We start from the raw sequence: 13,136 nt of genomic DNA, 5'->3' as shown, positions 1-13,136 counted from the left end.
TGGCTTTTCTCAGAAATATACTCACAAAGCCTTTAAGACTTCTGCTACATCTTCACTTTAAACTGTAGCTCTAAAATAACCTGTATGAAGAGAACATAAGGAAAACAATCACTTGTCAACATCATTTCAGCCCCCTGGCTTTTCTCATAAATATATTCACAGTACTTACATTGTGTCTTCACACTTCACCAGCACTTCACTGTAATATAAAAACAACAATGAATTACTTTGTCAACAATAGTTATGCCTACTGGCTTTTGTCAAAAATATATTCACTAATACTTACACTTATACTGGATCTTCAAACTAAACAGCAGCTTTAAAATAACCTGTATATTAAGAGAACATAAGAAAAACGATCAATGTCAACATCAGTTCAGCCCACTAAAATATATTGACAGTACTTACATTGTCTTCACAATTCACAGTCATTTCTCTGTAACATAAAAAAGTCACTATAATCAATGGTTACGCCTAATGGCTTTTGTCAAAAATATATTAATCCATACTTACACCGTATCGTTACAGTTCACTGTATCTTTAAAATAACCTGTGTAAAATGACAACATAAGGACAACAATCACCCACATGTTTTTTCTCAGAAATATGTTCATAGTACTCACTTTGTGTCTCCACACATCACTGTCACTTCACTGTAACAAAAAAAAAAACAATTAGTCACTTAATCGACAATAGTTAGGCTTGTTGTCTTTTGTTGGAAATACATTCACAAATACTTACACTTTATACTGCATCTTCAAACTAAACTGTAGCTTTAAAACAACCTGTACTGTATATAAAGACAACAAAAGGAAAACAATCACTTTGTTGCTGGGCTTTTCTCAGAAATATATTCACAGTACATTACATTATGTATTCACACTTCACTGTCATTTCACTGTAACATTAAAAAAACAATCACTTTATCAACAATAGTTAGTCTTATTGGCTTTTGATAAAAATATATTCACCAATACTTACACTTATACTTAATGTTCACACTTAACTGTAACTTTAAAATAACCTGTATGTGAGCAGAAGACAAGAAAGAAGAATGAATCACTTTGTCAACATCAGTTCAGCTTGGTGGCACAAGACTGAGAATCACCGCCATTTTGTGAGCACCAAAAAGTTGGTGGATAATGGCTCTGAGTACTCCACGACACACAACACTAGTGTTGTGAAATTTTCCCACTCAGTGACAGTGTCTGTGTGTGTGCCCTGCGACTGGCTGGCGACCAGTTCAGGGTATAGTCTGCCTTTGGTCCATAGTCAGCTGGGATAGGCTCCGTCACCTCCTCGCGACCCTCTACAGGATAAGCGGTGTGGAGGATGACATGACATTACAGATCATAAATAATTCTCTCTCAATTTTTTTAATCTCTTGACAGCCCTAGTCTTGCTAAGTACCTAGCCAGTTGCGGGGTGGCCGTCAGGAATTTCGGGATAATATGTGAATTTTCCTGATCGTCCGGTGTATTTCCGGGCCGGTTCTGGCCATCATGGCCGCCAGCAGCTTCAGTCAGTCGCACATCTGACTGGCAAAGCTCTAAGTCTGCACTAGTTTGAGTGTCGCGAGTTGTCATTGATTTGCCGATTTGCGTCACATGCAGGTGCAATGCATAGTTATATGGTTATACTTCTACAGCACTCCCTTCTCGTGACACTTATCATCCAACCACAATCAAAATCACTGGATCGGTCCTAGCAGTGGTGTTACCAGGATGCCAGGTGTGGGTGGGCATTAGTCTTACCTGGGGGGGGGGGGCAAAAAAGTGCTGCAATTCTCAAGTAGGTCGAAATCCAGAGTAGGGCTGCTGCACCTTAAAACATGTTTTGTTTTCTTCTTAATTGAAATAACTGTTATTGTGATTTGGGCTAAACAAATAAAAGTTGATTTTATTTTGATTTTTTATTCCCCATTCATAAGAACTACATCCAGGTTTCTTTGGGTGGGCAGAGTGTGCCCGTGGGTGGGCAGTGACCACCCTGCCCCCCTCTGGTAACGCTCCTGTGTCCTAGCATGATTTATGCGGATGGTGCTTTGAACAATGATAAAGTGGAATGAACAAACACAATCCAAAATGAAATACTGTAGTAACATTAATGTTTTGGGTGTGTAAGGAGTTGAAAGTACAGATATTTGCATGAAAATGTCAGGAGTAGAAGTACAGAGTAGGCTGAAAAATAACTAAGCCACGAATGTAATGTCTCCAAAAATTCTACTTAAACAGCAAGTCAACCCAAAAATCTTCATTACAATATATTCTAAGCGCCTCCATTAGTCTAAATACAACATTCTGATTAATATTGCGTTTGTTGACTATAAGTTAAGCTGCAAACTGCACCCGTTTTTAGCCATTTCAGGTGGCGGCCATTTTGCCACTTTGACTGAAAATGACATCACAGTTGCTCAGGCCTCAAGTAATGACCAATAACGGCTCACTTGCTTTCTGAAGCTTGGTCGTTGCCTGATCCCTGGTCCCCGAACAAACCAACAAAATCTTTTTTTTCCCATTCCTACATGCATTTTGTTCTTTGAAACAGTTATAAATGAAAGAGGAGAGATTATCATGGGCTCGGCATGCATGACGTCACACACTTCTGTCCAAGCAAAATTTGAAGTGGTGATGACGTCGTGATGACGCGATGCTCGAGCAAATATTAGAAAACCCTCAAATATAATATCCCAAATACGTCAACAGAAGTATACTCTTACTTGATCATATATTCATATTAATGATGATGACGATAATGCCGTAGTAATATATTAATAAAGTGATATAGTAGTATGAACCAGTGAAGAGCGCGTGGACCACTCGCTTGTTCTGTTGGATGGCCTCAACTCACCAAAGCACTGGTGTAGACCAATTACATCTTTGACTTCCGGGTATGTAATAGTAATGGGCAGTTAGAGCCTTGTGGGGGGCAGGATTTACGGAATTACTTTTTGTCTGCAATACGTAAAGGTATAGTTTCAATGTTCACGGCTGTTACTGATGTTGTAATTATCAATGTAACAGGCTTCCATGTGTTTTTTTTATTATTGCTAACTGGCTAGTCATTTATGGTTGGCAACAAATACAGGAAAACAAATGACTTAACTGACGTTATAAGTGCGTATAAAAGAAGACTGGTTCGTCCGAAAGCCTGTATTTATAATTATTTGTTATTCGTCAAAGCCCAAGAGCTTCGTGGACAGGCTCCACAACATTGTCTTTGAAATCACGCACCGCAAAAATGAGTAAAAAGTCTCCTGGATTCAGGACGATTTCGGGATAAACGGAGGATTGTCACGCAAGAATTTTTTCTTTGTAGTGAGTGTTAGCAGCCATTACAGATAATACAAACACAATTTTACATGTATGTACTGTATGTTACTTATGTATGTAGAGTTGATTTCGATGGGCGGATGGAAGATTTCTACTGTCGCTGCTAACAAAAATCGGCCGCCTGCTCATGTGAGGCTCGGTGGTTCTAGGACCGCATCTCTCACCGTGTGTTCTCTTTTTAACAGTGATGGATATTTTCCAGCAACTTGTTCTTCTGCTTTGGAAGCACATCACTTACCGTAGAAGAAACAAGGTGCAGTCATACATTTTCGATACTTCAGGTTGTTGTGTTCGCAAATAAGGTTTTAACAGTGAAGTCGCTGGGGTTGACACATCTTAAAATGTGAAAATTGACACTTGTGTGTGGCTGTAGCGTAATCAAAACCAAAACACTTGGGGCCACACACTGCATGACCAGGCACCCGAACAGGAAAGGTAAAACTAATTCCCGAACTACTAACGAAGGAGGTGAGCGGAAGCTACAGTGGTTACACGTCTGTTCAAATGGCAGGTTTTGTGAAAAACAAAAATGAGACCCAAGATAAGTACAATCAAACCTTTTCCCACACTATTTGTGAGCCTATAACCTATACAATTAAATTGGGGACACGTCTATTCTTTTGAGAGGGGTTATACATACATACGTATATATATTTTTTAACGTTGATACATTGAAGGGAAAAATGGGCGGCAGAAGAAAATACTTTTTTTTGGCCAAGACAAAATGGCAGGTGCCTGTGCATCACCTAGTGGCTAAATATGCCCATGCCTGCTACTGTATATTTATTTAATGATACCGAACTGGGTTTTGGGGATGGAGACACCTGCAGGTGACTCAGCATTAACCATTGCACATGCATTCTCTCGTCTATGCAGGTTCAAATGGCTATCGAGCTCCTCTGGCCACTCTTCATCTTTGTCATCCTCATTTTCATTCGTAACACCAATCGTCCTGTTCAGCAGGGTCAATGTGAGTACTAATATGTCAGCACCTAAATACTAGAATACAATTAACAAGCCTAGACAAGACCAGATAAGACACAAAACAAAACATAAGATGTCTTTGTGACCACTGCTTTTATTGTGGAACTTTCTCTTTTTCTTTCTCTTTCTCTATCTCTCTCTCTTTCTCTCCCTCTCTGTCTGTCTCCCCCCATTTATTGTTGAAACCAGGTATTTATATAACATTGATTTTTCACTTTCTGAAATGAAATCAAATGAAAATGTTCCATCCATCCATGCATTATCGATACCACTTATCCTCACAAGGGTTGCGGGGCGTGCTGGAGCCTATCCCAGCTGTCTTCGGGCAGTAGGCATGGGACACCCTGAATTGGTTGCCAGCCAATCGCAGGGCACACAGAGACAAACATCCGCACTCACAATCACACCTAGGGGCAATTTAGAGAGTCCAATCAACTTACCATAGATGTTTTTAGAATGTGGGAGGAAACCGGAGTACCCGGAGAAAACCCACGCAGGCACGGGGAGAACATGCAAACTCCACACAGGGAGGCCGGAGCCGGGATCGAACCCACGACCTCTGAACTGTGAGGCGGACGTGCTAACCAGTCGATCACCGTGCCGCCCGAAAATGTTCCAGTTTTAGGTTAATTCTGATTACGAAAATTATTTCTATTTGCTAAATGCCAGAAAAACGAGAGAAGGGCAAATTTTCCATGGTAAGAAAATAATACTATGCAGTAAGGAGTCAAAACTCTTTGATCATGCCACAATTTATTGCTTTTGATCAAAGGCCCGGGTCATAAATATCATATGCCATTTAATAGCTTCCAGACACCTAAAAAAATCATAAAATTTAACTACCGTACATCTACGGGGTCATTCATATTTTTTGAAGTAGTCAAAAGCTCAACATAGTATATGTCAGGGTTTGTTTGAACTTTATTTGATATGTGTTTCATCTTACCAATGGGGGGGTTTATTTGATATGTGTTTCATCTTACCTTGGGTAGGAGGAGGATGGGGCGCCGCATCCATGGGTGATAAGGGAGCCGCATTCACACGGGTGGTGGTTGTTGTAAGCTGAGGGCTTCATAACCTTTGACCATGGCAAATGCTTTGTTTGATATGAAATGTATTTGATGTGTCTCATTCTTGCCTGTATTTCCATGTGGGTCACATTTTTCATTTGTTGTATGCACGGATTTATGTCCTGCCTGTTTTAAAACATTAAAACAAAGTGTTAGGGGGAATGTGTACACTTTGTTTCAAAGAGCGGGGATGTTCGGACGTTGGGTGGTGTTGTTTCAGGTTTTAAACAGTAAATCTAAACAACAGTGAGAAGGAGCATCCTTTCACACAGGAGGGGTGTGTTGTAGGGTTGCCCAAGGAAAATAAGGAACATGTGTCGGCATCTGTTTCAATCAAAGAGTTTGTGGGATAGTATGCCAGGGAGGCGGTTTTCGGAGGATCAAAAAAAGGGGACTCCAGGTTTTAAACATAAAATCTGTCAATGTGTTTTATGTATCAATTAGATGGGGTGGCCTGTCATACCTGTGATTCTGCTGTTGAGGGATGGTGGGGTCTGAATAATCAGGAGCTGAAGATAAGATACGGGGCAGCATGGCTCAGTGGTAGAGTGGTCGTTTCCCAACCCGGAGGTTGTGGGATCGATCCCCGGCCATTATGACCATGTTGGAGTATCCTTAAGCAAGGTACTGAACCCCCAGTTGCTCCAGATGCTGCGTCATCAGTAGGTATATGAGGTACAGTATAAAGCACTTTGAGTACCCAAGGTAGAAAAGCACTATAAGTGACAGCCCATTTACCATATCATGAGAGAAAACTGTTTTTTAACTCTGCCTAGAGCGTTCTGAAAAACTGTGAAAAGCATGTTTGTATGAACGATCTATAAAATAATTAAAAAACAACAATGATTCAGGGAATAAAATTCAGAGTAGTGTGAATGTGGAAATATTCAAGAAAACTAAATGTTCGAATAGTTTGCGAGAGAGTTTGTGGGGGTGGGTGAGCGAGAGAGAGAGAGAGAGGGAGGGAGGGGTCTGTGTTTCAGATTGTCTAATATTGATAGAAACATTTTGATACACATTCTAAAAGCAAATTTGAGAGTGAGCGACAATGGAAAACTAACTGAGCTTACCTGTGTAGGTGTTATCAAATCATGTAGAGAGGCCTTGCATGTTCAAACCCTTAAGAGTGTGAGGTGAGAGAAGAATAAAGGGTGATAGCGATAGGACTTTTTTTCTACGGAGGCCCCTGTGATGAGAGGGTGGGATTTGTATTAGTTACGGTGTCACTAAGGGGGTAGCCGAATGTCTGAGAAGAGTTAGCCCATAATTTGACCGGTAGAGCAGTTTACTATCTCATTGGGATGGCACACTGCTGGATTTCTCTCTAATAATCACATTCAGAGTAGTTCGCTCCGTGAATGTCGCATAGCAAAACTGAGCAGAGTGCTTATGGAAACACTCTTTCCAGTACCGTTTTTTGTTTTTACACCATTGATGACAATTACCGTGGACAAAATATCAGTTCCAATATTTATATTAAAACAAATATTTTTGATAGAAATATTGATCAAGGGTAGTGATCTCCCACCTTATAGCCCACACTATATATTAAATATGCTCATAAATTAACGTTACCAGCTGCAGTATGGTAGCAAATTTGCATGTGTTGAAATGTAATATGAATGTTACCTGAATAAAAATCAATATTTAATGACCTTGGCTTTGATTAAAAGCCATAAATCATAGCATGATCAAAGAGTTTTGACTCCTTACTGCATAGCACTATTTTTAGAGACACATTTAAAAACACAGCCTTTGCTTATGGAACAGCAGTAAATTATTAGAGTCCCAGTTACATTTCAAGCGTTTTTGCCAGCATGGTCATGCTACCATATTTTGGGATAATCAGCTCTGGACTTGCATTGCTCTTTCTTTTCTTCAGGTCACTTTCCAAACAAAGCCTTGCCCTCAGCAGGCACCTTGCCTTGGATTCAAGGTTTTATCTGCAACAGCAACAATCCCTGTTATAGCAGTCCAACGCAAGGGGAGACTCCGGGCCAAGTGGGCAACTTTGACAACTCAACGTAGGTTTACTGTTCGTAGAAACATTCACAACGATGTAGACTGCCTGCACATCAAAGTACTTCAATCAAAATCAATGCAAGCCACAGTAATCCTTTGACAATTTCATCTTATTTAGGGTTTTTGCATGGTTACAACCTTATCCAATATCCATAATGATCAGAGTGTCGTTAATATTGCTGTGCTAGTAACATTTTTCCCCAAAGTAATCTGACTTAATTGACTGAAAAAGCCTGAACATGGAATCGAGTGTGCAAACTGTCCTCAGAGGTTAACTGAAAAGGCAGCATTATACAGTACTGGAATGTAGATAAATGGATAAATGTCTTTTTTTTCCCTCTAGAATTTCTCATTTCTTTGTGGACACACAGAGGCTTTTAAACTACACTGCAAATCTGGACATATTAAGCTTCGAGGGGCTGAGGACGACCATCCAGAATGTGGGAAAGGACCCTAGACTCTGGCCAAGTATAACTCTTTATTTAACATTTCTTTTTGCTATAGTTCTGATTCTCAGAGATCCATTGGCATACCAGCCCATTTCAAACCCAGTGATAATGTTGTTATCATGTATTTCATGTGTTTTAGGACCAACAGGCAACAGTTGCCATTGTTCTTTTCTCATTTGATTGATATTCTTATATTTGCAGTCAGGTTTCTTAAAGTGGAAGTCAACCCAAACATATTTTTTCCAGAATATGTTCTATGCAGGCCCACTAGTCGAAACACATCATTCTGATTAATATTGCGTTTGTGGAATATGAGAAATCCACCCGTTTTTAGCTAGCTCAGGACAAAATGGCCGCCCCCCGAGATGGCTAAAAGTGTCTGCATTTTGCTGCTTAAATTATTCCACAAACGCATTCATCAGAATGCCGTATTACAACTATTGGGCCTGCATAGAACACATACTGGAAAAAAATGTTTGGGTTGCCTTCCGCTTTAAGTATGGAAGGATGTTGAACTTTAAATTATTGAACGCATATGACACCAAGTCTTATACTAAAACACACGGCTTGAAAACATTTGCACCATGGGTCTTCAACCCTGTTCCTTGAGGGCCGGTTTCCTGGATGTTTTATGTCTCCCTGCTGCAACACACCTGATCACGATTGTTATCCAGCTTCTACAGACCATGCTGATTTCGGATCATTTGAATCAGATGTGTTGCAGCAGGGAGCGATGGGAAACTGGCAGGACAGCGGCCCTCGAGGAACTGGGTTGAAGACCCCTGATTTATACAGAGAAGCTGAAGGAACCAGCTGATTCGCTATACTGTATTTTTTTCCCTCCTCAACAAAAATAGTAACCGCTCCATCATCTGCGGCATATGAGCACACGTATAACTGTAAAAGTCTGCTATTTATACAGCATGACTGTCTCTTTCGACCATAATTATTTTTTATACACCAGCACAATATATAAGATGTCAATGACAAATTTGTCTTTATATTTGTAAATTGCTAAAGAATATTCAATCTAAATGCCTTAGTAGTACTATGTAATTGAAAGTACATGTAAACAAAGCAAGTATCAAGTGACTGGCTTTATGTACTGCGACTGATCTGGATGTTCAAGGAGTGTCCGTTTAGTTCCTGTACGGAGGTTGAGTTACAAACTCCCCATGAGTGACAGCATGTTCTGTTGTTCAGCCTTAAAGACTGGTTTAATGTCTTAACACTCTGACCCACTACCACCTAAATATACTCAAATATTCTTCATTTATGTCGTATGTTGTTTTTATGTTGTGTTAAGCTGATATTCTGTTGTATAACTTTTTATTTCAAGCACACTGACTTTTATTCCTAGCCCTCCTCATTCGTCTTTATGATCCTCTGCAGCTCTACCAGTGAGAGAGTTCCTAAGAACCGATGAGAGGTTTTCTACCTTCTTGCGCACCAAAACCGGCCTTTCTTCTGTGACTGTGGACAAGCTGCTGGCGACTCAACTCAATTTTAAGGTGAAATCGCCACAATTCAATCAAACAATACACTCAGTGATGTCAAAAGTGATAACAATCGGAATGGTAACATTTATCCATTCTGCTTTTCTTTGCTACGTACTGATGTTCTTTTAGTCAAATACAATACAATACAAAACAACACAATGCAATTTTATTTACATAGCGCACGTCAGTTGTATGTCAAGTGCTGGCTTCTCTACAGGCATCCTTGAAGTCATCTGATTGGAGGAAAGTGTCATTATGTGTGTGGTCTTACTTAGCAAAGAAGTGAATGAATAGAAGTCACAATTGTTAATAGTCTATCCATTCATTTTCTTCCGCTTATCTAAGCAGGTGTCACAGGGCCAGCGGTTTTAGCAGGGAAGGCCAGACTTCCCTCTCCTCAGCCACACTTTATATCAACAACAGAACTCAAAAAGTCATTGCAATGACACGTTGGCTGTCGGAGAGTCCCCTATTAGCAGGCATGTTGAAAATACGTTAGCACATCAAATCAAACTTTCCGATCAGGGCATGCAAAAAGAATAAATCCCCGAAGAGGATGATGAAAAGAACAAAGAGATGGTTTATACATACAATACAATAGAATTTTATTTATATAGCGCATTTCATAACAGCTAGAGCTGTAACAAAGCGCTTTACAAAAAATACAATAAATAAAACAATAAAAGGCTGTGATACACGTATTAATAAATATAGATATAAATAATATGAAATATAAATAAATAAAGCCAATAAATTAACATAAAACACTATATACAATTGACACCGGAAAAGAGCCGAAGATTTCAGGTCTGATCAAAAGCCAGAGAAAAGAAGTGTGTCTTCAACTGGGTTTTAAAAATGGACGGAGAGGGGGCTTGCCTAACAACCAATGGGAGGTCATTCCAGAGGGAAGGACCAGCAACAGAAAAGGCTTGATCCCCTCTGAGGCTCCGCTTGGTCCTCGGCATCTCGAGCAGCGCCTGGTCCGCAGATCTAAGGCTGCGGGAAGGTGCGTAGGAGTGGAGGAGCTCGGAGAGGTACGCCGGGGCGAGGCCATTTAATGATTTAAAGACAAATAGGAGAATATTAACTTGAACCCTGAAATGCACTGGGAGCTAGTGAAGGGAGGCCAGAATTGGTGTTATGAGCTCAATCTTCCGAGCTCCAGTTAGTTGGCGGGCAGCAGCATTTTGGACCAACTGGAGACGTTTGAGGTAGCACTGGCTGACTCCAAAATAAAGTGCATTGCAGTAATCTAGCTGAGATGTAACGAAGGCATGGATGACTGTTTCTAAGTGCTGATGGGAAAGGAGGGGCTTAACCTTAGCCAGCTGTCTAAGATGAAAGAAGCTGGACCTAACAACAGCTCTGATTTGCTGGTCCAATTTAAGATCACTGTCCATTTTAAAACCCAAGTTCGAGACTGTTGGCTTGAGATATGAAGCCAGGGGGGCCAGGTCAACAGAGTGGGATGGAGATGAGCCACTGGGACCAAACACCATAACTTCTGTTTTCTTTTTGTTGAAATTTTGGAAATTCAGTGACATCCAGTCTTTGATGTCCTCTAGGCAGGACAAAAGTGGTCTTAAGGAGGAAGCCTCTTTTTTGCTCAGCAGGATATAGATTTGACAGTCGTCTGCGTAGCAGTGGAAGGAAATGCTGTGTTTTCTAAGGATGGAACCCAGGGACGGCAAATACAATGAGAACAGCAATGGCCCCAAAATAGAACCCTGTGGAACACCATACGATAGAGGGGCAGAACGGGACTCAGGCTAACAGAAAAAGTCCTGCCATCTAAATAGGATCTAAACCACCCTAGAGCGCATCCACTAATGCCCACTTGGTGTTGCAAGCGAGTCAAAAGAATACAGTGGTCTACTGTATCGAAAGCTGCAGTCAAATCCAACAAAACAACACATACGTGATCTCCAGTGTCATTTGCCAGGAGGATGTCATTAAAAGCACGTAGCAGGGCTGACTCTGTGCTATGCATCTTCTTGAAGCCTGACTGGAAAACTTCCATGACATTGTGTTTATCCAAGTAAGATCTTAGCTATGAGTGCACCACTTTTTCCAGAATTTTAGACATAAAAGGCAGCTTGGAAATGTGTCTAAAATTTGATAGCACAGCTTGATCAAGGCCAGTTTTTTTCCGCAGGGGTTGCATTCCAGCATGCTTAAACTGTTGGGTGACCACACCAGAAGACAGGCTGCTGTTGATAATGGCCAAAACCGATTTACCAATTGTCGGGACAATCTCCTTAAAGATATGTGGAGGAATGGACTGTTAACGTGTTCTGCAATGATAATTTCTCCAACATTAGAGTAATGCATTTGCTGTCAAATGCTAAAATTGATAACAACCCCAGTTTTTCTGTCAGCTTGGTTTGGTTTGGTGTATTATATATGAACACAGCATGAAATGTAAGAGGCACATCAACCAACAGAAAACAGCTGAGCTGTGAATGGTCGTTACCTGAGCCCTGAGCCCTGATGTCATTTTCAGTTGACAGAAAGTGACAAAATGGCCGCCGCCTCAGATGGCTAAAAATGGGTGGATTTTGCTGCTTCACTGTTATTCCACGAATGCAATATTAATCAGAATGTCATGTTTCAACTGTTGGGCCTGCATAGAACATATTCTTGAAAAAAATATGCTTGGGTTTACTTCCCCTTAAAACTAAATGTTAACATGAAGAATTGGATTTACTGCAAATGGCTGTTTACTAATTATTTCATACAATCTAAGTGTTTTAATTGGCAAACACACAGTTGTTCGCTTGCATGAAAATATTAATTAAAGCAAGTTGACCAACTATAGCATGTTTTTTCTTGTTTCTTCAAGGTGCTATAAATTATTTGAGACAACAAAAACAGCAACCCTCTTCATATCAAAGTAGTATAACATTTTATTATGTTTTTGCACATAAAAGGTACCATCAAGAGGTCCACTGATAGTGTAGTGGTACACACGCCTGAGTTGTGTGCGGGCAGCGTGGGATCGATTCCCGCTCAGTGACAGTGTCTATGTGTGCCCTGTGACTGGCTGGCGACCAGTTCGGGGTGTAGTCTGCCTTCGCCCATTGACGGCTGGGATAGGCTCCAGCAATTCCCCGCAACCCTGTATAGGATAAGCGGTTTGGAAGATCACATGACAGGTACCATCAAGCTGTTTTGTATTGCTTTGATTTTCATTTTGATGGACCCCAGGAAGATAAGCTTTTGTATATTGCAAGAGCTAATGGGGATTCATAATCAATAAACAGCGATGAGGAGATAGATGCCACCGCGTCTATTACTTTGTGTATTTCAGAGGGGTTTGTGCTTTGTGAGTGGAAACAAACATGACTGAGTTCGTTAAACTAAATGGAGAACTCATCACTTCAGGGATGATGTTTTGTTTTACTCGCCCCGAGGATGTAGCATGCACACAAAATTGGACAGTGGTGCATGGGGATGTACGGCAAGTCGCGTTTGCGTGCGAGATCATGCGTTTCTATGTTCAACTCCAAGTTGAAAACTCAATGATAATTACATTTTGATTATTATATTTGCTATAGGTTTCAAGCAATATACTGAAATGTGAAAGCCGTGTCAGTAATCACCCATAAAGGCTACATTTCTGTCAACAGTTACATTGTTGTAGGTTTCCACATACTTGATCGTTTAGTTTTGTCTGCTCTTTGGAGAACCCCTTCTGTGATTGGCTGACAAGTTTCGGACAAAAATATGCACAAATAAGCTCAAACCATCCAAAATTTGTAGGTGTGCCGCCAATTA

At 40.6% G+C, this 13,136-nt stretch overlaps 1 protein-coding gene and 1 long non-coding RNA gene across 3 annotated transcripts in view; one reads left to right on the top strand and one right to left on the bottom strand.

Moving 5' to 3' along the window:
* Positions 1-167: 167 nt before the first annotated feature.
* On the bottom strand, positions 168-2,056 carry LOC147138204 (uncharacterized). The gene is made up of 6 exons (XR_015089102.1): positions 742-2,056; positions 624-653; positions 514-550; positions 409-436; positions 287-329; positions 168-199 (listed from the first exon to the last, which is right to left on the bottom strand). It is a non-coding gene; the product is annotated as an uncharacterized LOC147138204 (long non-coding RNA).
* A 1,110-nt stretch (positions 2,057-3,166) lies between these two features.
* LOC147138202 (phospholipid-transporting ATPase ABCA1-like) overlaps positions 3,167-13,136 on the top strand; it is a 38,898-nt gene continuing 28,928 nt past the window's right edge. The window contains exons 1-6 of one of the 2 annotated variants that reach the window (XM_086048325.1): positions 3,167-3,317; positions 3,518-3,585; positions 4,209-4,302; positions 7,269-7,410; positions 7,752-7,876; positions 9,250-9,368. In XM_086048325.1, the coding sequence (XP_085904451.1) occupies position 3,317; positions 3,518-3,585; positions 4,209-4,302; positions 7,269-7,410; positions 7,752-7,876; positions 9,250-9,368 (549 nt within the window). In that variant the 5' untranslated portion in view covers positions 3,167-3,316. The remainder of the gene's footprint in view (positions 3,318-3,517; positions 3,586-4,208; positions 4,303-7,268; positions 7,411-7,751; positions 7,877-9,249; positions 9,369-13,136) is intronic. The other variant, XR_015089101.1, reaches the window with a different exon arrangement.

The sequence above is a fragment of the Filicampus tigris genome, chromosome 12 (genome assembly GCF_054856515.1).
Source record: "Filicampus tigris isolate MCC_2025a chromosome 12, RoL_Ftig_1.0, whole genome shotgun sequence".
In the NCBI taxonomy this organism is placed as follows: domain Eukaryota; kingdom Metazoa; phylum Chordata; class Actinopteri; order Syngnathiformes; family Syngnathidae; genus Filicampus; species Filicampus tigris.
The sequence above is the reverse complement of the archived record's forward strand: the minus strand, read 5'-3'. Positions and strand labels throughout refer to the sequence as shown.